Source organism: Astyanax mexicanus, chromosome 1 (genome assembly GCF_023375975.1).
Source record: "Astyanax mexicanus isolate ESR-SI-001 chromosome 1, AstMex3_surface, whole genome shotgun sequence".
In the NCBI taxonomy this organism is placed as follows: Eukaryota; Metazoa; Chordata; class Actinopteri; order Characiformes; family Acestrorhamphidae; genus Astyanax; species Astyanax mexicanus.
Window position 1 is genome coordinate 2,175,001 of NC_064408.1, and position 25,525 is coordinate 2,200,525.

Sequence of the window (25,525 nt, forward strand, 5' to 3'; positions counted from 1 at the left end):
ATGGAGGGGGAGGGATCGTATAGCGGCATGCATTTACCCACACACACACACACACACACACACACACATGCTCGCTCACTCCCCCACACACACTCTCCCGCGCCCGGACACACACACACACACACACTCTGAGACAGTAGGGGTATGTTAGTCAGTGGCGGCTGGTTGGATGGTGGGCTCTGAGCTTCTGGTTCTGGATGGTGATAGGACGATTCCCCTTTAAGGATGTGCAGCGGTGTGTGTGTGAGTGTGTGTGTGTGTAAGTAACCTTGCGGTGTGATTGGGGCTGCTCTGGTGGACATGGCGGTGGATAAGCTGGTATCTCCTCCCTGGAGGAGCCTGAAGAACATGAAGTGCTTCTCTCCGGTGATGTGCCAGTGCAAATTCATCTGCAGCAACAGGACTCTCTCTCTGATGTTCGGCTGCAAGGTGAGACCGGTGTGTGTGTGTGTGTGTGTGTGTGTTGGCACGCTGGTGTGATCCAGGCTTAGCCATATGGAGAATTCAGGGTTCAGCAATTCAAAGCGAAGGGAAAGGCTGTAATACACACACACACACACACACACTCCTAGAGATGATGAATGGAGTGTGTGTGTGTGTGTGTGTGTGTGGGAGAGATGGATGATTGCATGCTCACATCTGCTGACTGTGCTGAAACCCTGTAGATGTGGGGATTTAGCAGTGTGTGGTATACTGTGATTTTCTACAGTACAGATACTTTATAATAATAATAATAATTATTATTATTATTATAATTAATATTAAATATCGACATCCACAATCGACATTCCTGATAGTTTAATCTGATTGCTAATATCTGACACTTTGTCCCATTAAATAAGAATAATAAATATATTGTATGTGTATGTGCTGTAGCTCTGCTGTCTGTTACAGTGTGAGGTTTATATAGCGTCCAATATCTTCCCACACACAGGATTATAGCTCTGTATCTGGATATAGAATAGTATCTATCTTCACTGTAAGCTCCTAAAACAGCAGCAGTGTGTGGACGAGCATTGTCTTGATAGAATACATTGCTACAGTGTGTTAGGTAGATATGGATGCAATATGTTAGGTAGAATTGGACACAGTGTGTTGGGTTTTATGAGGACATTGTGTTAAGTATTGTGGGGACAGTGTTTTAAGTATTATTGTGTTTGGTATTATGAGGACATTGTGTTAAGTATTGTAGGGACAGTGTGTTAGCTATAATAGATACAAAGTGTTAAGTATTGTGGGGACAGTGTTTTAAGTATTATTACAGCAGTGTTTTAAGTATTGTGGGGACAGTTTGTTTGGTATTATGAGGCAGTGTTTAGGTATTATTAGAGGAGAGTGTTTGGTATTATGAGGACATTGTGTTAAGTATTGTAGGGACAGTGTGTTAGCTATAATAGATACAAAGTGTTAAGTATTGTAGGGACAGTGTTTTAGCTATAATAGATAGAAAGTGTTAAGTATTGTGGGGACAGTGTTTTAGCTATAATAGATACAAAGTGTTAAGTATTGTGGGGACAGTGTTTTAGCTATAATAGATAGAAAGTGTTAAGTATTGTGGGGACAGTGTTTTAAGTATTATTACAGCAGTGTTTTAAGTATTGTGGGGACAGTTTGTTTGGTATTATGAGGGCAGTGTTTAGGTATTATTAGAGGAGAGTGTTTGGTATTATGAGGGAAGTGTTTTAGCTATAATAGTGTCAATCTGTTAAGTATTGTTGGAACAGTGTGTAAAGTATTGTAAGGACAGCGTTTTAAGTATTGTGGGGACAGTTTGTTAGGTTTTATAAATACAGTGTGTTTGGTATTATGAGGACAGTGTTTAAGTATTATTAGAGGAGAGTGTTGTGTATTATGAGGGCAGTGTTTTAGCTATAATAGCGTCAATGTATTAAGTATTGTTGGACCAGTGTGTAAAGTAATGTGGGGACAGTGTTTTAAGTATTATTACAGCAGTGTTTTAAGTATTATTACAGCAGTGTTTTAAGTATTATTACAGCAGTGTTTTAAGTATTGTGGGGACGGTTTGTTAGGTTTTATTGGGGCAGTGTGTTTGGTATTATGAGGGCAGTGTTTTAGCTATAATAGTGTCAATGTGTTAAGTATTGTTGAAACAGTGTGTAAAGTAATGTGGGGACAGTGTGTTAGGTTTTATAAAGACAGTGTGTTAGGTATTATGAGGGAAGAGTGTTGAATATTACGAGGGTAGTGTTTTAGCTAAAATAAGGACAAAGTGTTGAGTATTGTTGGGGCAGTGTGATAGGTATTATTAGGACATTGTTTTAAGTATTATTTGAGGAGAGTGTTGTGTATTAGCTATTAACAGTGTTTTAGCTATAATAGGGACAATGTGTTAAGTATTGATGAAACAGGGTGTTATGTATTGTGGGGACAATGTGTAAAGTATTGTCGAGGCGGTGTTTTTAATATTGTGGGGATAGTTTTTTAAGTATTTATAAAGACAGTGTGTTAAGTATTGTGGGTGCAGTGTTTAAGGATTATTACAGCAGTGTGTTAGATGTTGTTAGGTATTATGAGGACAGTTTGTTAGGTATTGTGAGGACATTGTGTTAGGTATTAAAATGACAGTGTATTAAGTATTATTAGAGGAGAGTGCTGGGTATTAAGAGGGCAGTGTTTTGTGTATTGTGGGGACAATGTGTAAAGTATTGTTGGTGCAGTGTTTTAAGTAATGTGGGGTATTATTAGGTCAGTGTGTTAGATATGATAAAGAAAATGCGTTAGGTGTTATGAGGACAGTGTTTTAAGTATTATTAGAGGAGAGTGTTGGTTATTACCAAGGCAGTGTTTTAAGGGACAATAGGGACAATGGGGAAAATAGGGACAATGTTTTAAGTATTGTTAAGCACAGTGTGTAAACTATTGTGGGGACAGTGTTTTAAGTATTAAAGAGACAGTGTTTTAAGTCTTGTGGGGACATTGATTAAGTATTGTGGGGACATTGTTTTAAGTTTTGTGGGGACATTGTTTTAAGTCTTGTAAGGATAGTGTTTTTAGTATTATGGAGACAGTGTTTAAAATATTATGGAGACAGTATTTTAAGTATTATGGAGACAGTGTTTTAAGTATTATGGAGACAGTGTTATAAGAATTATAGAGACAGTGTTTTAAGTATTGTGTGGACAGTGTTTTAAGTATTAAAGGGACAGTGTTTAAAGTATTATGGAGACAGTGTTTAAAATATTATGGAGACAGTGTTTTAAGTATTATAGAGACAGTGTTTTAAGGAATCGTAGGGACAACATTTTAAGATTTGTGGGGACATTGATTAAGTATTGTGGAGACATTGTTTTAAGTTTTGTGGGGACATTGATTAAGTATTGTGGAGACATTGTTTTAAGTTTTGTGGGGACATTGATTAAGTATTGTGGAGACATTGTTTTAAGTTTTGTGGGGACATTGTTTTGTGGAGACATTGTTTTAAGTTTTGTGGGGACATTGTTTTAAGTTTTGTGGGGACATTGTTTTAAGTTTTGTGGGGACATTGTTTTAAGTTTTGTGGAGACATTGTTTTAAGTTTTGTGGGGACATTGTTTTGTGGAGACATTGTTTTAAGTTTTGTGGGGACATTGTTTTGTGGAGACATTGTTTTAAGTTTTGTGGGGACATTGTAAGAGTTTTGGGGTTTTCAAATCAGCCTGTTTTGACTTTAGGATTTTGGTCCCTCTTAATGTTCTTTTGTTCTGAATTATTTTAGTTCTACTATTTAAAGGTATAATAATGTGTACATCTCTGCTCTAAAACTACCAAAACTATAGCGAGTTAAGACTGTGATGTAACAGTTTTGAGGTTTTCGAATCAGCCTGTTTTAAACCTCTGTTTTTGGGCCCTCTTGATGTCCTTTTGTACTGAACTGTCATTCTACTATTTAAAGATATAATAACATATCTAACTGAACATCTCTGCTCTAAAACTACTAAAACTATAACGAGTTAAGACTGTGATGTAACAGTTTTGGGGGTTTAAATCAGCCTGATTTAAAGCTCTGTTTTTGATCTTACGAAGAAGAAACAGCCCTTTTTCAGTGTTTGAGGTTCATTATTTGTACTTTTCATGTACTGAACTTGATTTATTCTACTATTTTAACACTATTAAAACGAATTATGTGTCCAAATGTTTGTGGACGTCTTTTCTAATTCAGTAAATCAGCTACAGGATGTTCCATATTTGCACGTATTCGTTTCGTTTTGTGGACAAAGACGCTGCAAATCAGATACTTTACCATCAGCAGCAGAGATGAGATGATGATGACCTTGGGTTGGGACAGAGACACACACACACACACACACACACACACACACATTAATACACACACTGAGCTGAGTGCTGCACTGTTTATTTAATGATGTTCATCAGTTACTGCTGTCAGTTTAACTCTTTGAACTCTAGGCTGTTTTGGTGAGTTTTTTCTCTGTTTTTGTTCTCAGTTCCTCTGTTCTCAGGTCTTATAACACAGTAATTATATCAGACAGACACATGCCCTGATCTCTTTTACTCCAGAAGACATACGGCTGCTCAAAAATATCATCATTTAAAATGTAAAAGGAGGCAGAATTGTTATATTTTCCTGGAACTGATCATGTTTTGCTCAAAATTCTACTTATTTTTGAATGTATAGACTTTAAATATATTCACACCTTTAAGATATCTTTTAAAAATGGTTAAACTAGAGTGTTTATGAGTTATAAGAAAGCATAAGAATATTTATAATAGTTCATTTCATGGCTTATTAATTATTATTATTAAATACATGGAGAAACAGCATCAGGCGGATTTATTTTATTTCTCTTGATAATCAATAATCACACCTCTAGGATACATGTAGCTACTAAAAACCTGACACTCAGAGCAGCCTATGCCTTTCAGTATTTTCATCAGGACACACAAAGAAAACATATATAAAAACTATATAAAGTAGTGCGCACACCATACCTAGCTTTAGTTTGAGTAAAGCAGGTAGTTTCACACTGTTTTTTCTGTGGACACTTTTGAGTCTTTATTTACTGATATTATTTGGTTTGAAACATCATATAAATATGTTTGAAGCACTAAAGGTAAATAATATTGGTTGGGGAAGGAGATTTTTCACTTTTTTAGGTGTTTTTCTCTCAATGGGTTTCTTGTAGATTTAGCTTTACCGCACTGGGATGTGATCACTATTTTTAGAAAGAGCTTTCTAACCATATATGGATTAAGCTGAGAACACAAGGAGAGATTTTGGATGGAAAATCCGTCTCTATATAGAATATATATAAACACAGAATATACACACACTAACACACACACACTCATATCTATCTACACTCTCGTATTATATTCTATCTTTTCTATGTTTACCTCTCTAAAGGGGCCAGTGCTCCGCCCCCTCCTCCTCCCATCCTGGAACTTCTATTTGTATAGATTAGATTACGCAGTAACTAAAGATGAGCTGAGATGATCATCACACTCATCCTGACTGATATAGACGTGTTGGTGTCTGAGAGCACCATGCAGATGATTTCTCTAGTTTAGAGTGGTTTGTTTGTGCTGTATCTGTGATGATCTCAGGGTTTAAGAGCTTTTTTCTGCTCTTATCCTTCCTTGTTGTTTGTGAAATACAGTCGGTCTCTCTGAGTTGTTTATGATGCTGCACATGATGAAACTCTGCCTCTTCCTCATTGTCTGCAGCAGCTAGTAAAAGAAAATATTCAGAAAAACAAAAAGAGTCGATCAGGAAAAGCACCGTGTCTACATCAACCCGTGAATTAGTATTCATAGCCCCGCCCACCTCGGCTCGGGACCGCCCACAGACTTAGCTGAAGCCGGGCAGCGACGCCGTCTCATCAGATAGGAGCTAAATAAGAGTGCTAGGAACAGCATGCAGTTAATTCCTGTGTTATTTGTGCGAATAACACATCAGTGTTTATATATTTTACCCAGTAATTCAGAGCTAAGAAACAAATGGTTAGAATTAGTCTATGGAGGTGAAACACCAGCCAAGTACAATTGAGATAGATAGGTGTTTAGATGTTTAGAACAGTTCTGTTTACAATAGTTAAAAGTAAAAATCCACCCCGAGGTTTTGTTCCAACTGCCTGGGCAGCTCTGGGGTGGATTTTTACTTTCTGGACCTGGACTACCCACCTCTATGTGTAATTAACTACAGGTTTAAATAGGATCTCCGGAGGATTTGGTGTTTTACAGAGACTCTAAGACTAGATCAGTATAGGTTGAACTGCACTTAACAGGGCATTATTACACTATTATGTTGTAAAGTAACATATGACATTACAAAGACTGATATTACTGTAAAATGTCTTTATTTTACAATGTTTCTTACTATTGTCCGTCTCATCCATGCCTAATGGTGTTGCAGTGCTGTTAGCCAATCAGAGGAGATATGTTTGCATGTATGAATATTCAACGACGAGCATTGTCCTGCTGGAATAGAGCACAAGAGTGCGGTTATTGGGAGATAATGGCACTAACAGATAGAATAGAAATAGAAAGTCTTTCAGTCAGTCTGAGCGTGGCGTTGGATTGGACTGTGGAAGAACACGGCTTATATTCAGTCTGCAGTTTATACTGAATGATTTCTCATTTTCCTCCTATAATCTCTCTCTCTCTTTTTTCTTTCTCTCTTTCTTTCTCTCTTTCAGAACACTCTAATCTCTCTGTGCCACTCTGAGACTAGGCTTGACATTTTTAACACAATGCAGAGAAAGAGAGAGAGAGAGATAGGGCAGAGAGAGAGAGAGAGAGAAAGTGTAGAATCAAATTTTCTAGGAAAAAATCTGTCTCTTAATAATTAATGATGAGGAGAGGAGACTGTCTTTCTCTCTCTCTCTCTCTCTCTCTCTCTCTCTCTCTCTCTCTCTCCCCCAGTGCATTATGGGCCGTTGTTCTTGTATAGTGGGAGGTGTGTGTTCAAACAAACCATTATTTGGAGCTACTCTGATTCTTGTGTTTCCAATAAAGTGGCCAATCAGCGAGTGGAAGCATAAGGTTCAGGAGGTACCATAGGTGTTTCCAATAAAGTGGCCAATCAGTGGGTGGAAGCACAATGTTCAGTAGGTACTGTAGGTGTTTCCAATAAAGTGGCCAATCAGTGAGTGGAAGCACAAGGTAGACTAGGTACAGTAGGTGTTTCCAATAAAGTGGCCAATCAGTGAGTGGAACAGCACAAGGTTCAGTAGGTATAGTAGGTGTTTCCAATAAAATGGCCAAGCAGCGAGTGGAAGCACAAGGTTTTAGGTACAATAGGTGTTGCTATGGTATGGTAATTGGCATGGTACTAAGATTAGCATGGTAGTAAGGTGTTTCCAGTAAAGTGGCCACGGGATGGAATCAAAGGGTTGGTTATATGGCCAGTTTCCTTCCTTTCAATGATTCTAATATAGTGTGTGTATATATACAGTATATATATATATATATATATATATATATATATATATATATATATATATATATATATATAGTGTATTATATATTAGTGGGTCCTCTGGAGGCTCCTGTGTGTTTAAGGACAGTGATTGAGGGATGAGCAGCAGAAGATAGTGGTACAGTAAAGTTCTGCTCATCTTCCTGAGCCTGAGCTGCTGTGTTAGCGTTAGCATTAGCGACTCCCTGAGCGAGCAGACAGGAAGTGACAGCGTGTAACACAAACCCAGGCTGGAGGCTCCTCCTGAGAGCGAGTGTGTGTTAGATACTGCTTCATCTGGGACACTTATCACTGCCTCACACTTACTCATAATTATGTAAGAGTGTGTGTGTGTGTGTGTGTGTCAGACGACTCCCCCGATTTCCCCGCAGCGCTAACAGCGCTAACAGCACTAGCGTAAGTGTGAGTAAAGCCTGAGCTTTAGTAATTATTAAAGACTGCCGGATCAATACTCTCTGCCCAGCAGCCTCCCGATCAATACCGATCAATAACAGATTGGTTCAGGCAGCTCAGATCAGCTTACCAGAAGAGCCGTGTGATCTGATTGGCTCAGGAGATTCTCGTAAAGCCAGTTAATGCTGACAGCGAATCAGAATCAGAGGGGACTGGGAATACATTCACTCAACACCTGCTCAACAACCTGCTGTTTATACACTCTATTCTATTCTATTCTAGTCTAGTCTAGTCTGTTCTATTCTTTCATATTCTAATATTCTTTTCTGTTATGTGCTATTCTATTCTGTTTTATTTTATTCTGTTCTACTCTATTCTGTTCTTTTTCATCTATTCTATTCTGTTCTATTCTATTGTTCTGTTCTGTTTTGTTCTCTTCTGTTCTGTTCTTTTCCACTCTATTTTATTCCATTCTATTCTATTCTAATCTGTTTTAATCTGTTCTGTTCTTTTCTACTCTATTCTGTTATATTCTATTTTATTCTATTCTATTCTAATCTGTTCTATGCTCTTCTGTTATGCTCTGTTCTGTTCTATTAGGTTCTGTTCTGTTTTGTTCTGTTGTATTGTATTGTATTATACTATGTTCTGATCTTTTTTGTTCTATTCTGTTCTATTCTATTCTATTATGTTCTATTCTGCTTTGTTCTGTTATATTCTGTTCTGATCTATTCTGCTTTATTATATTCTAATATAATATATTCTGTTCTGTTTTATTGTGATCTATTCTATTCTTCACTTTTCTATTCTGTTTTGTTTTGTTCTATTCTATTCTAGTATATTATATTCGGTTCTTTTCTGTTCTGTACTATTCTACTCTATTCTATTCTGTTCTATTCTATTCTACTCTATTCTATTCTGTTCTGTTCTATTCTATTCTGTTCTGTTTTATTCTATTCTAATATATCCTGTTATACTCTAATGTATTCTTTTCTATTCTGTTTGGTTCTATTCTATTCTATTCCACTGGGACTAGACTGTAAGCTGTGTATCTTTTTTGGCAGCAACAATGGCATTGTTGGAGTGCATTTATTATTGTGGTATCCACAAATATTTAGATTTTGTGTGTGAATTGGTACTGAGATTAATATGGTCCTGAAATGGTGTGGTACTGATATTTGTTGTAGTATTGAGATTGAGATTGATGTGTTCTCTCAGTATCTGAATGCTTCCTTTAGAGAGGTCCAGGAACATGTGAATATATAGTGTATATTTGGATTATATTGTATTATATGAGCTGCATTTATGATTTATGATCAGAATATTATATTTCGCGGTGGAGCTGAATCTGTGCTACAGTGGCAGTATGAACTCATCTGAGTTCAGTGTTTATCGCTGACACAGAGCTTTATACCTCCCTCTCTCTCTCTCTCTCTCTCACTGCTATCGTATATCACTCTCTCTATTTTTCTCTCTCTCATTCTTTCTCTTTCTCTCTATCTTTCTCTCTTTTTTGGGTTAATTTATATATAACTTAATATAATCGAGTGAAACAGATAAAAAAGTGAGATTATCTGTTTTTTTCTTTTTATCTGTGTAGAAATACAGGTATCAGGATGAGGAGACTCCGCCCCTGGAGCATAGCCCCGCCCACCTGGCCCACAGTAAAAGTGCTGAGATGCTGCATATGAGCGACAAGAACTTGGCCGCCATGGACACCATGCACAGCTACGGTCCACACACACACATCTCTCCCGTGAAGGTGAGGAAACACACACACACACACACACACACAAACAAACTAACACACACACACACACACACAGACGGCTGCATTTTTAGCTCACTGATGGTCCCGGGGGGTGTAAACGGAGTCCGAACACTTAGAAAGTCGTTTACAGCGCTGAATAATACAGACGCTGACAACACTGTATCTCAGTCCTCAGAGATTAACTCAGAACTGAATCTGAACTGAATCTGAACTGAGTCAGACATGAATCAGAACTGAATCAGAACTGAATCAGAAATGAGTTAATCATGAATCAGTCACGATTCAGACATGAATGAGACCTGAATAAGACCTGACTCAGACCTGATTCAGAAATGAATCACATGTGAATTAGACCTGAGTCAAAACTGAGTCAGAACTGAATCAGAACTGAATAAGAACTGGGTCAGAACTGAGTCAGAACTAAATCAGAACTTAGTTAGTCATGAATCAGTCATGATTCCGACTTGAATGAGACCTGAATAAGACCTGATTCAGAAATGAATCACACCTGAATTAGATCTGAGTCAGAACTGAAACAGACCTGAGTTAGAACTGAGTCAGAACTGAAACAGACCTGAGTTAGAACTGAGTCAGACATGAATCAAACATAAATGAGACCTGAATCACACCTGAGTCAGACATGAATCAGACCTGAGTCTAGCCTAACTCAGACATGAAGCTGATATGAATCAAACCTAAGTCAGGAATGAATCAGTCATGAATCAGACCTGAATTAGTTTCGAGTAAGACCAGAGTCAAACCTCAGATAAATCAGAACTTAATCAGTCATGAATCAGTGAATCAGACCTAAGTGAGACCTGAGCCAGAACTGAATCAGTGAATCAGACCTACGTAAGACCTGATTCAGAACTGAATCAGTGAATCAGACCTAGGTAATCCTGAGTCAGAACTGAATCAGACCAGAGTCTCTCTCTCTCGTCCCCTCTCTCTCTCTTTCTTTCTCTCTCTCTCTCTGACCTCTCTTACCCTCTTTTTCTCTCGCACTCTGTCTATTCTGCCAGCAGCTCCACTAGGTGTTTATGAGTCACACACTGTGATAGTGTGTGTGTGTGTGTGTGTGTATAGTGTGTGTGTGTGTGTGTGTATAGTGTGTGTGTGTGTGTGTGTGTGTGTGTATAATGTGTGTGTGTGTGTGTTTTTCTCACCTCGTGGAGTCGTGCTGTGTGCTGGCCAGCTCAGTTTTTCCACAGCCTATTGTTTAAAGCCCAGTAAAACCATTACCCTTTAATACAGTAAGTTGTGAGGTGTTATCTTGTGAGTGAGACTGATTGAACACTGGTCAGTGTGCTTATGGTAAGGCCAGGTGAATTATGGGAGTTAAAGTGAGGACTGATAGTGGGAATACACCACAGAAGACTAATGTTACCACCCACAGTGGACAGTGCAGTGCACAGTGTTTTTTTATCACAGTTTTTTTCATGCATCTTGGCATCATGTTCTCCTCCACCAGTCTTACACACTGCTTTTGGATAACTTTATGCTGCTTTACTCCTGCTGCAAAAATTCAAGCAGTTCAGTTTGGTGGTTTGATGGTTTGTGATCATCCATCTTCCTCTTGATTATATTCCAGAGGTTTTTAATTTGGTAAAATCAAAGAAACTCAGCATGTGTGTGTGTGTGTGTCACTGGCTGTGTTTTGTAAGGCAGAGATGCCAAGGTCATAACATCTCCTCCCACTCTTTCTCCATCTCTCTCTCTCTCTCCATCTCTCTCTCTCTCTCTCTCTCTCTCTCTCTCTCTCCATCTCTCTCTCTCTCTCTCTCTCTCTCCATCTCTCTCTCTCTCTCTCTGTGGTACCATCTGTCTTCATGGAAAACACATACAAACAACACACAACACACACACAACACTTACACACTACACCACTACACGCTGGGCTGTGTGTCCATCAGCCAGTAACCATGTAGTGTGTGTGCGTTTGAATGTGTGTGTGTGTGCCAGAGTCTGTGTGTATATGTGTGTGTGTAAAACTGGCATTTGTAGGAAGAAGTAGAAATCACCACTCAGGTGATTATCAGTTCAATGTGACTCAGTTAATTGTGATTTAGTTCAATATGATTCAGTTCAATATGATTCAGTTAAGTATGATTCAGTTCAGTGTGATTCAGTTCAATATGATTCAGTTAAGTATGATTCAGTTCAGTGTGGTTCAGTTCAGTATGATTCAATTCAGTATGATTAAGTTAAGTGTGATTCAGTTCAATATGATTCAGTTCAGTGTGATTCAGTTCAGTGTGAGTCAGCTCATTATGATTAAGTTCAGTATGATTCAGTTCAGTATGGTTCAGTTCAGTGTGATTCAGTTCAGTATGATTCAGTTAAGTGTAATTCAGTTCAGTATGAGTCAGTTCAATATGATTCAGTTAAGTGTGATTCAGTTCAGTGTGAGTCAGTTCAGTGTGATTCAGTTCAGTATGATTTAGTTAAGTGTGATTCAGTTCAGCGTGGTTCAGTTCTGTATGATTTAGTTCAGTATGGTTCAGTTCAGTATGAGTCAGTTCAATATGATTCAGTTAAGTGTGATTCAGTTCAGTGTGAGTCAGTTCAGTATGGTTCAGTTCAGTATGATTCAGTTCAGTGTGATTCAGTTCAGTATGGTTCAGTTCAGTGTGATTCAGTTAGTAGTGATTCAGTTCAGTTTGATTCAGTTCTGTATGATTCAGTTCAGTGTGATTCAGTTTAGTGTGATTCAGTTTAGTGTGGCTCATTTCAGTGTGATTCAGTTCAGTATGGTTCAGTTCAGTATGATTCAGTTCAGTATGAGTCAGTTCAGTATGATTCAGTTTAGTATGATTCAGTTCAGTATGATTCAGTTCAGTGTGATTCAGTTCAGTGTGATTCAGTTCAGTATGATTCAGTTCAGTGTGATTCAGTTAAGTGTGATTCAGTTCAGTGTGATTCAGTTCAGTATGATTCAGTTTAGTATGATTCAGTTCAGTATGATTCCGTTCAGTGTGATTCAGTTCAGTGTGATTCAGTTCAGTGTGATTCAGTTCAGTATGGTTCAGTTCAGTATGATTCAGTTCAGTATGAGTCAGTTCAGTATGATTCAGTTTAGTATGGTTCAGTTCAGCATGATTCAGTTCAGTGTGAATCAGTTCAGTGTGAATCAGTTCAGTGTGAATCAGTTCAGTGTGAATCAGTTCAGTGTGGTTCAGTTCAGTGTGAGTCAGTTCAGTGTGATTCAGTTCAGTATGAGTCAGTTCAGTATGATTCAGTTTAGTATGGTTCAGTTCAGCATGATTCAGTTCAGTGTGAATCAGTTCAGTGTGAATCAGTTCAGTGTGAATCAGTTCAGTGTGAATCAGTTCAGTGTGGTTCAGTTCAGTGTGAGTCAGTTCAGTGTGATTCTGTTCAGTATGAGTCAGTTCAGTATGATTCAGTTTAGTATGGTTCAGTTCAGCATGATTCAGTTCAGTGTGAATCAGTTCAGTGTGATTGAGTTCAATGTGATTCAGTTCAGTGTGATTCTGTTCAGTATGATTCAGTTCACTGTGATTCAGTTCAATATGATTCAATTAAGTGTGATTCAGTTCAGTGGGATTCAGTTCAGTGTGATTCAGTTCAGTATGATTCAGTTAAGTGTGATTCAGTTCAGTATGATTCAGTTCAGTATGATTCAGTTCAGTGTGATTCAGTTCAGTATGATTCAGTTCAGTACATATCTTTATAACATAAAATTTAATTCAGTTTGATCATAACTTTGTCAGTGTGTGTGTGTGTGTGAGGGTGTGTGTGTGTGTATTTGTGTGTGAGTGTGTGTGTGTGTGTGTGTGTGTGTGTGTGTGATTATGAATCAGTTCATCAGTCTCATATTTAGACTGATTCTGCATGAATGACACATTCCTCCTACACACACTCTCCCATAGAAAACTCAAAAAGCAGTATATGAAACGCTGAAACTCTCATTAACTTTATTAGAAAATACTAAATTTCCCAATGAAATGTGAAATATTTGCCAATTAGATAATAATATTAAAAGTAAAAGCCTTGTGTGTTATTTTTAATTTATTTTTATGTCATGTATCTCTTTTATTTGAAAAGAAAATGATTATTTTTACAACTAAACCTCTGTGGCTGTGATTTGTTCAGAAAGAAGTATATACTGAAACTCTTATTTACTCATCTATCTTTATACAGCTCTGGAAAAAAAATAAGAGAGCACTTAAAAACTATGAGTTTCTTTGATTTGATCAATTTGAAAACCTCTGGAATATAATCAAGAGGAAGATGGATGATCACAAACCATCAAACCACCAAACTGAACTGCTTGAATTTAATTTTGCACCAGGAGTAAAGCAGCATAAAGTTATCCAAAAGCAGTGTGTAAGACTGGTGGAGGAGAACATGATGCAGAGATGCATAAAAACTGTGATTAAAAAACCGGATTATTCCACCAAATATTGAACTCTTATTTTTCTTTTTATACACCTTCTATGGTGTATTCCTGATACACAACTCCCACTTCTATAATTCACCTGGCCTTGCCATGAGCACATTGACCAGTGCTCATCTAACCTAACCTTACTGACAAGATATCACCTCACAGCGTATACAGGTACAAGGAGGAGCAGAAGGATACAGTTGAGGTAAAGTACAGCTGGAGGCTGAATCTCTGGTTGAATGAGTTTAATCAGGGTAATGAACGGGTTATTGATTGGTGATTGATTATTGGGACTGGTGTAATGGTTCAGTGAGACTGATGTGTGTGTGTGTCTTACGAGGAGGTGTGTGTTATAAACTGCCCTATTTCACAGCATCTGATCTACAGGAAGAGAGAGAGAGAGAGAGAGAGAGAAGGAGAGAGAGATAAAGTAAAAGAATGAAAGAGAGACTCCTGCTGGCTGGACTGAGTACTGCAGCTGCTTCAGCACCATGGACAGCTACAGTACTGTTTAACTCCAGCCTTTTTTGGTGTGTTTTTCTCAGTTTCAGGTCTTATAACATAGTAATTATATCAGACAGACACATGCCCTGATCTCTTTTACTCCAGAAGACATACGGCTGTTCAAAAATATCATCATTTAAAATGTAAAAGGAAGCAGAATTGTTATATTTTACTGGAACTGATCATGTTTTGCTCAAAATTCTACTTATTTTTGAATGTATAGACTTTAAATATATTCACACCTAAGATATATTTTCAAAAATGTTTAGACTAAAGTGTTTATGAGTTAAAAGCATAATAATATTGGTTATTTGAGTTCATTACATGGATTATTAATTATTACTTTGATAAAATACATGGAGAAACAGCATCAGACAGATTTATTTTATTTCTCTTGATAAACAATAATCACACCTCTAGGATACATGTAGATACTAAAAACCTAAAGACACTCAGAGCAGCCTATACCTTTCAGTATTTTTCAGTAGCAGGACACACAAAGAAAACTATATACTATAAAAATGTCTAAATAAATAAAAAATTAGTTTAGTGCAAAATACTAAATTTTACTAACTACTTAGTAAAAATGTGTAAAATATATAAAAACTATATAAAGTAGTGCGCACACCATACCTAGCTCTAGTTTGAGTAAAGCAGGTAGTTTCACACTGTTTTTTCTGTGGACACTTTTGAGTCTTTATTTACTGATATTATTTGGTTTGAAACATCATATAAATATGTTTGAAGCACTAAAGGTAAATAATATTGGTTGGGGAAGGAGATTTTTCACTTTTTTAGGTGTTTTTCTCTCAATGGGTTTCTTGTAGATTTAGCTTTACCGCACTGGGATGTGATCACTATTTTTAGAAAGAGTAAGCTCCGCCCTTTCTAACCATATATGGATTATGTTAATGTGTGAAGGGATTCCTGAGTAACTAAGCTGAGAACACAAGGTGAGATTTTGGATGGAAAATCCATCTGGTTTCTCAGTTTTTGCCAGTTCCATTTTTTTTTATTATTTTTACTTATTTTTGAATATATAGACTTATATATCACACCTATAGATATAATCACACCTAAGACATATTTTCAAAAATGGTTAGACTATAGTGTGCAGTGTATCACAAAATTGAGTACACCCCTCACATTTCTGCAGATATTTATATAGTAAATCTTTTTTTATGGAAAAACACTGAGAAAATGACACAAAATGACACAATGAAAAGTAGTCTGTGCATCTTAGTTTATATAACAGTGTAAATTTATTATTCTTACCTCAAAACAATAACTCAATATACAGCCATTAATGTCTAAACCAATTGTTTATATAAATATATATATTTTTGGTCAAAATTTTGGCAATTTGGGCAATTTTTGTTTTTTAATTTTGGGTGAAATTATTGTTCTATTGTGTTTCAGTGTTGCTACAGTGAGATCTGGCCTTTATAGGAAGTGCACTGTAATTAATTTAATTTAATTCTATATTCCAATTTCTGAAATATCTCTCTCTTTCTCTTTCTCTCTCTTTTATCCACTAACTCGTCCTCTTTCTCCTCTCCTTCAACTTTTCTCCAGATGATCCCTCTCTCTCTCTCTCTCCTCACATTAACTAAACACACCGGGTCCTGATTTACTGCTGCTCTCCTCACACTGCCCCCTACCTGCTGATCCACGAACTGCATTAAACCCCCTAAAACTACTAAAACATTCAGTACAGTAGAGTGCAGTACAGTTCAGTAAAGTAACGTATAGTACAGTACAATATAGTAGAGTTCAGTAAAGTACAGTAAAGTATATTACAGTTCAATAAAATACATTATAGTGCAGTACAGTACAGTTCAATTGAGTATAGTATAGTTTAAAAAAGTACAGTATAGCTCAGTATTGTACAGTATAGTACATTACATTACATTTGGCAGACGCTTTTGTCCAAAGCGACTTACAATAGTCAAGTACAATGTAAAATAAGTTTAAAGGTAAAAACATCTTTGGATAGGGATAAAAGGAGGTCAAAGGGGAATAATAGGATAGAGGAGTGAAGGAGGGGAAGAAGGAAATGAGGTTAGAAGTAGTTAGTGTGTTAGAGGTGTTAGGAGAGTAAGTGCTCTTTGAAGAGCTCTGTCTTCAGGAGTTTATTAAAGATAGTGAGAGATTCTCCTGATCTGGTAGTAGAAGGTAGTTAGTTAGAGGTGTTAGGAGAGTAAGTGCTCTTTGAAGAGCTCTGTCTTCAGGAGTTTATTAAAGATAGTGAGAGATTCTCCTGATCTGGTAGTAGAAGGTAGTTAGTTAGAGGTGTTAGGAGAGTAAGTGCTCTTTGAAGAGCTCTGTCTTCAGGAGTTTATTAAAGATAGCGAGTAAAGTATTGTAGAGTAAAAACAGTACAGTGTAACAAAGTGCAGTCTTATTCAATACAGTACTTTAAAGTGTAGTACAGTACACTGCATTATTCTACAATACTGGGCAGTATATTACAGTAGATATGCAAAACAGTTTAGTACAGTACACTATAGTGCAGTACATTTCAATACACTACAGTATACTATAGTACAGTATACTACAGTACAGTACACTATAGTACAGTACACAATAGAGCAGTACATTACAGTACACTACAGTTCAGTACACGACACCATGGTACAGTACACTACAATACAATCCAGTACACAATAGTACAGTATACTATATTACAATACACTACAGTGCAATATAGTACACTACAAAACAGTAAACCAAAGTGCAGTTCATGACACTGTAGTACAGTACACTAGAGTACAGTAAATTACAGAAGAGTACACTACAGCACAGTACACCATAGTACAGTACTCTATAGTACAGTGTACTATAGTACAATACATTATAGTACAGTACACCACAGTACACCATAGTTTATTACTCTACAGTCCAATCAGTACAATCCAATTCACTGTAGCATGGTACACTGTAGTTCAGTACACTACAGTACAGCACACTATAGTACAGAACACTATAGTCCAGTACACTACAGTATAGTGCACTATAGTACAGCACACTATAGTACAGAACACTATAGTCCAGTACACTACAGTATAGTACACTACAGTATAGTACACTATAGTACAGAACACTTTAGTCCAGTACAATACAGTGTAGTACAATACAGCATAGTACACTATAGTACAGAACACTATAGTCCAGTACACTACAGTGTAGTACACTACAGTATAGTACACTACAGTATAGTACACTATAGTACAGAACACTATAGTCCAGTACACTACAGTATAGTACACTACAGTATAGTACACTATAGTACAGAACACTATAGTCCAGCACACTACAGTATAGTACACTACAGTATAGTACACTATAGTACAGAGCACTTTAGTCCAGCACACTACAGTATAGTACACTACAGTATAGTACACTACAGTGTAGTACACTATAGTACAGAACACTATAGTCCAGTACACTACAGTATAGTACACTACAGTATAGTGCACTATAGTACAGAACACTATAGTCCAGTACACTACAGTCCAGTACACTACAGTATAGTACACTACAGTATAGTACACTACAGTATAGTGCACTATAGTACAGAACACTATAGTCCAGTACACTACAGTCCAGTACACTACAGTATAGTACACTACAGTATAGTACACTACAGTATAGTACACTATAGTACAGAACACTTTAGTCCAGTACAATACAGTATAGTACACTACAGCATAGTACACTATAGTACAGAACACTATAGTCCACTACGCTACAGTATAGTACACTACAGTATAGTGCACTATAGTACAGAACACTATAGTCCAGTACACTACAGTATAGTACACTACAGTATAGTACACTATAAATCAGTACACTATAATACAGTACACTACAGTCCAGTACACTACAGTATAGTACACTACACTACACTTCTGCAGTTAAATAAAGATAAAACAGAGATTATTTTATTTGGGAATAGTAATGAGAGGCACAGACTAGCTGCCTATCTGGATTCAAAAAGCCTGAAATCTAAAGAACTAGTGCGTAATCTTGGTGTACAAATGGACTCTGATCTCACTTTTAACAGTCACGTCAAAGCCGTCACCAAATCAGCATTTTATCACCTCAAGAACATCAATAAGATCAGAGATTTTCTGTCTAAATCAGACCTGGAGAAACTCATCCACGCCTTTATTTCTAGTAGGATTGATCACTGTAATGGACTCCTAACTGGACTCCCAAAAAAGACCATCAAACAGCTTCAGCTGATTCAGAATTCAGCAGCCAGAGTTCTGACTAGAAGTAAAAGAAGGGAGCACATCACCCCCATCCTTAAATCCCTGCACTGGATACCAGTATGTTACAGAATAGACTTTAAGGTTCTGTTACTGGTCTATAAATGTGTTAATGGTGCAGGACCAGCATATTTATCTGATGTGCTCCAGCAGTATGAGCCGAGCAGAACTCTCAGATCATCAGGAACTGCTCAGTTAGAGCTGCCTAAAGTAAAAACTAAACACGGAGAGGCAGCGTTTAGCGTTTAGCGTTTAGCTACTACGCTGCTCTTAAATGGAACCAGTTAACAGAGAGCATTAGAAGAGCTCCAACACTAAACATGTTTAAATCTAGACTGAAAACCTACATGTTTGATCAGGCTTTCAGCTCAGTTTAAAACACTGCAGCTCCGCCCACTTTTATTCTGTAACGGCACTTTTATATTATGTTTTTTTCTTATTTTAATTTTATTTCCAATTCCTTGTTGTTCTTTTACATGTTTTTAATTTTACTTCTTGACTCTTATTTTAGTTTTTATTTTCCATTTTTACTGTTATTCTTTTACATGTTTTTTTATTATTATTTTTTATATGACTTCTCTGTGTATTTTCTAATTTGTAAAGCACTTTGAATGACCGCTGTGTATGAAAGGTGCTATATAAATAAACTTGCCTTGCCTTGCCTTGCCTTACAGTATAGTACACTATAGTACAGAACACTTTAGTCCAGTACACTACAGTATAGTACACTACAGTATAGTACACTACAGTATAGTACACTACAGTATAGTACACTATAAATCAGTACACTATAATACAGTACACTACAGAACAATCCAGTACACAATAGTACAGTATACTATAGTACAGTACACAATAGAGCAGTACATTACAGTACACCACAGTTCAGTACACTACACCATAGTTCAGTACACTACAATACAATCCAGTACACAATAGTACAATATACTATAGTACAGTACACTATAGTACACCATAGTTCAGTACTCTACAGTCCAATCAGTGCAATCCAGTTCATTTTAGCATGGTACACTGTAGTTCAGTACACTACAGTATAGTACACTATATTCCAGTTCACTAGAGTATAGTACACTACAGTATAGTACACTATAATTCAATACACTATAATCCAGTTCACTATAGTGCAGTACACTACAGTGCAGTCCAGTACACTGCAGTACAGTGCACAGTAAAGTACAGAAGAGTACAGTACTATACTGATTGATTAGATACTGTGATTAGTGATTAGCTGCTTCTGGTGGGGGTTTTAAAGCCATAGTTCATCCAGATCACAACCCCCCCACCCCCTCCCTTCCTACAGCTGCTCAGATTTAATTAAACCGGTTTCCTGCCTTTCACTCAACACAGCCAATCAGCTGAGACCTGTTTGGACTATATTAGCCTTTTAGCTCCAGTGCTAATTGGTGGGGTATAAGTTTACATTACTTGTTAGCTACGTTAGCTTCCAGTGTTAAACTGGATCTGACAACGTCTCAGCTGATGACTCTAAACACAGTTTTCCTGAGTTTTCCTTTGTTTACCCAATTTTTCTTTTATTTTTTACCTGAGTTTTCATGTGTTTACCTGAATTTTTTTAAGTTTACCTGAGTATTCCTGTGTTTTCCTGAGTTTACTTGAGTTCTCCCGAGTTTTTCCTGTGTTTGCCTGAGCTTTGCTGTGTTTTCCTTAGTTCCCTGTGTTTACCTGAGTTTACCGTTTTGCTGAGTTTACCTATATTTACCTAAGTTTGCCTGTATTTACCTGTTTCCCTATTTTTCTTTTTTTTCTTGTTTTCCTTTGTTTACCTGTGTTCTCCTGAGTTTCCTAAATGTACCTGTGTTTACCTGATTGTACCTGTTTTTTCTGTTATTACCTGTGTTTTTTCTTAGTTTCTTCTGTTTATTTGAGTTTACCTGAGCTTACCTGAGTTTACTTAAGTTTACCTGTATTTACCTGACTTTACCTGAATTTACCTGAATTTATCTGAGTTTTCCTGAGTTTTTATGAGTTTACCTGAGTTTACCTGTGTTTACCTGTGTTACCTGCTGTTCGGCTTGCCTCCCTCTGCTGTGAGCTATCTCCCCCCGCTGTTCCCGCGGCTGAGTTATCCTTCCTCCTCTGCTGTTTATTTTGCAGCCGGTGTTGCTGTCGGCTGGCCACACCCCCCTGTACACCTCCGCCGTCTCCACACTGGTAAGAGCGCTGAGGCGCTGCCGCCACTTGCTGGACAGTGCCCGCCATTACAGCACTGAACCCGGCTGACTGTGTATTCATGCATCTTTCTGTGTGTGTGTGTGTGTGTGTGTGTGTGTGTGTGTGTGTGCATCTTTTGAAAGAGCAAAATTAGTTTAATACCACTTTTATATATTATAAAAGACGATTTATTTTTATCCATATGCAAAGTACAATATACCGTAGATTTTTACATATTCTTCAATTTCTTACAACATATTTGTTTGATGTTTTAAATAAAGAGAAGTAAATTTTATGCCAAATACATTTAATTTTATATCCTCAAAGAAAAGGTGATTTTAAGCTGCATCCAATACATTTTACGCATTTAATGTTTAAAAAATAAATTCCACACCACATGCAGGGTATTTTACAAACTTTAAAAAGTGCAAAAAGTGATTTTTTTTAGCATCATCCTGTTATTTAAAAGCACATAACGTTCATTTAAAAAATGTGCAATGTGTTTTGATCTTTCTAAACAACAAAGGGTGATTTATAAACACACAAAATGCATTTTTATCCTTTTAAACACATTTTACACTTTTTGAAAAATATGTTTTATCCACATAAAATGCATTCATGGCTTTAAAAGACATAGTACATAAAACTCCACATGTGTTCATTCATAGTTTTGATGCTTCAGTGAGAATCTACAATGTAAATATCAGTCATGAAAATAAAGAAAACGCACTGAAAAAGAGAAGGTGTGTACTGTATATAGTTACATATTAAGTATTCACACTGTTTGGTGTTTAGATAGTGAATGTTTGATGATAGATAAAAGGAAGTAGTGCTCAGATGTCGCTTAGCAACCCTGTTACTATACTTCTGATTGAAACACTGATGTTTCTTTTGATGGTGAAGCTGAAGCTTCAGACACTCGTGTATCAGCTGATCTTAGAGGCAGACAGCAGTGTGTATAAACCCCCAGCAGGAGGCAGTGTTCAATCATATATTTATCATCTTTAAGCTTTTCCTCCTTTTTTCTCTCTCTCTCTCTCTCTCTCTCTCTCTATCTCTCTCTCTCTTTCCCACACACACACACACACACACACACTCACACACTCCAAAATATCTGGACATTTAGACAGTGAGATGCTGGTCTCCGTGGCAACAGTAGGGACTGCTCCTGACATTTGCAGATGGGCTGAAGTAGGAGCAATACTAAATAACGAGTGCAGGACTCTCTCTCTCTCTCTCTCTCTCTCTCTCTCTCTCTCTCTTTTAAATATATATTGGCTTGCAAAAGTATTCATACCCCTTGAACTTTTTCACATTTTGTCACCTTACTACCACAAACTTAAATGTATTTTTATTGAGGATTTTTAGTGATAAACCAGCGCAATAAGTGTGAAGTGGAACGAAAATTGACGTGCAAAAGTATTCATAATATTTCTTCTTTATAAATCAGCTGAAGATCAGTCAGGTTGGATGGAGAGTGTTGGTCTGTGAACAGCAGTTTTCATGTCTCTCCACAGAAGATCAATGAGATTTAAGACTGGATCATTCTAACACATGAATATTCTCTGATCTAAATCATTATAGCTCCACTGTAGCTCTGGCTGTATGTTTAGGGTCATCGTCTTGCTGGAAGATCTCAAGTCTTTTACAGCCTCCAACAGCTTTTCTTCTTTCAGAATTGTTCTGTATTTATTTATCTCCATCTTCCCTCCATCAACTCTGACCAGCTTCATCCCCACAGCATGATGCTGCCGCCACCATGTTTCACAGTACGGTGGGGATCAGGGTGTGTTCAGGGTGATGAGCGGTCTACATGTTTGCTGTGTAAACGGCACTTCTTACGTCTTTCTTTCAACAATGGTTTTCTTCTTCCACTCTTCTATAAAGATCAGGTTTGTGGAGAGCAGGACTTATACTAGTGCTGGTCAACGAATTAGAATAATTTGAAATAGTGCAATCATGAAATTCTTTGAATGCATTTTTTGTGCAGAAAGCAAATCAGGTGTTCACCGCACCTGTCCTACTCGTTAGACTAATCACAGAACTCGTTACCTGCCGTTAATTTGCTCAGCTGAGCTTTCCAAAAGGCCCATTTAGGCCATTTAACTGTGACACTGTTGTTTTATTGAATTAGAATAATGGAGAAACCATTTCATTGAATTAGAATAAATGCTCGAATTTTTGTTTTCTGTGAAGAGTGTTCACTGTGCAGTATAAAGTCAGGGTTGAGTAGAATTTCTAAGTTGTAAAATCAATCATGGGTAAGCAGCGCAACCTCTCAACCGGAATAGTGGCTCAAATTCAAGCCCTTCGCCAACAAGGCTTGACCCAAACTAAAATAGCTGAGCAGCTCGGCATCAGCCAGTCTTCCGTCTGCAAAGCTCTCAAGAAAAACTGCAGCAAGCGCACCAACTGTTCCGGCGTCCGAAAAACTTCTGCTCGCGACAACAAGCAGCTGAGAAAGATCGCAGTCAGCAACCGGTTCAAGTCCACTTCCGAGCTCACCGACTTGTGGAACAAGCAGACCGGCGCTGACGTCTCCAGATCAACCACTTACCGTCGTCTGCGCGAACTCGGCTTCAAATCTCGCGTCCCAGCAGTAAAACCGATGCTGAACAAGAAACAAATGGAGAAACGACTGAAGTGGGCCAAAGAACACGGCGAGTGGACTGCTGAAGACTGGCAGAAAGTGGTCTTCAGTGACGAATCACGCTTCTGCATCTCCTTCGGTGACCAAGGTCCTCGTGTCTGGCGTCGTGGTGGCGAAACCTACAACCACGAGTGCGTGAAAAGATCCGTCAAGTTTCCCCAGAGCGTTATGGTCTGGGGATGCATGTCCGCTCGAGGTGTAGGGAAACTCTGCTTCCTCAAGAAGACTGTCAATGCTGCCGTATATCAAGATGTTCTGGAAACGTTCCTGATTCCGACTGTTGAACAGTTCGGCGAAGAAGACTTCATATTTCAACAGGATCTTGCACCGGCTCATGCGGCAAAGTCGACCAAAGATTGGTTCACTAAAAAACAGCTTGAAGTTTTGGCATGGCCGGCCAACTCGCCTGACCTCAATGTCATTGAAAACCTTTGGGCCATCGTCAAGCGGAAAATTCGCGACAGAAAGCCTACTACGCTGGACCAACTGAAGCAGAACATCGCCACTGCCTGGGAAGCTGTGAGTGCGGAAACTTGCGACAAGCTGGTCAAATCGATGCCGCGGAGACTTCAGGCAGTCATACAAGCCAAGGGGGCAGCCACAAAATACTGAGAAAGTGATGATTGTAATTATAATAAAAATTATTCTAATTCATTGAAACGGTTTCTCCATTATTCTAATTCAATAAAACAACAGTGTCACAGTTAAATGGCCTAAATGGGCCTTTTGGAAAGCTCAGCTGAGCAATTTTTTTTCCAGGTAACGAGTTCTGTGATTAGTCTAACGAGTAGGACAGGTGCGGTGAACACCTGATTTGCTTTCTGCACAAAAAATGCATTCAAAGAATTTCATGATTGCACTATTTCAAATTATTCTAATTCGTTGACCAGCACCTGTAGATGTCCTGTAGACTGTAGATTCTCCTGATCCACCTGAGCTGTGGATCTCTGCATCTCCTCCAGAGTGATCATGGGCCTCTTGCTGTTTAACCCTAAGTTGTTACTATCTACTAGGGTTGCTTTCATTTTCCATTTGGTGGCCTTAAAATTGCTACTATACTGTAAGTGGTTGCTAGGTGGTTGATATGGTGTTACTAAGGTTGCTATCATTTTTGTGGTGGCTTTAAGGTTAAAGCTACTATAAGTGGTTGCTATGGTGTTGATTAAGTGGATGCTGGATGGCTGCTACAGTGTAAAAAGGTGATTACTGCCATAATGTGTTTATTACATAGTGGTTGATCGGGTGTTATTAGGTGGTTGCTATTGACAACAGACAGAACAGCTGTTGTATCTCAGGTGGTGGCTGCTGTGGTGTCGTAAGGTCAGAAGTGAGGCTGGAATCTCAGACCTACAGGACAGAAGATGTAGTGTAAATGTGCTGTAATTGTAATTAAGTGTGTAATTACTGAGTTACGTTTAATTACATTTCAGTACTGATGTAATTACTGACTGTAGCTGTTAAATAAAGCTGCTTTAAGAGCGAGAAGCACAGAAACTCAGGTGGCTGCAGGCCTCAGACTGAGAGTGTGTGTGTGTGTGTGTGTGACAGTGTGTGTGTGTGTTTGTGTGTGTGAGAGTATGTGTGTGTGTGTGTGTGTGTAACCATCTGCGTCCTTAGAGGATACTGCACTGGTTCCACCAACACCTCAGGGAGAGAGAGATACAGAGAGAGAGAGAAATAGAGAGAGAGAGAGAACGAGAGAACGAGAGAGAGAGAAAGAGCGAGAGAAAGTGAGATACAGAGAGAGAGAACGAGAATGAGAGAGAGAGAGAGAGAGAGAGAGAGAGAGAAAGAAGAACAGAGAGAGAAAGAAAGAACGGGAAAGAAAGAACGGGAAAGAGAGAGAGAATGAGAGAGATACAAAGAAAGAAAGAGAGAGAGAGAGAGAGATACAGCT

The 25,525-nt window shown here is 37.9% G+C and overlaps 1 protein-coding gene across 5 annotated transcripts in view; it reads left to right on the plus strand.

The window, feature by feature from the left end:
* LOC103046947 (disks large homolog 4) overlaps positions 1 to 25,525 on the plus strand; it is a 197,152-nt gene that overhangs the window by 89,347 nt on the left and 82,280 nt on the right. For 2 of the 5 annotated variants that reach the window (XM_049465219.1, XM_049465215.1), the window contains exons 2-3: positions 9,432 to 9,593; positions 20,922 to 20,978. In XM_049465219.1, the coding sequence (XP_049321176.1) occupies positions 9,432 to 9,593; positions 20,922 to 20,978 (219 nt within the window). Of the gene's footprint in view, positions 1 to 248; positions 430 to 9,431; positions 9,594 to 20,921; positions 20,979 to 25,525 lie in introns of those variants that run through there. The other 3 variants (XM_049465217.1, XM_049465218.1, XM_049465216.1) reach the window with 3 other exon arrangements.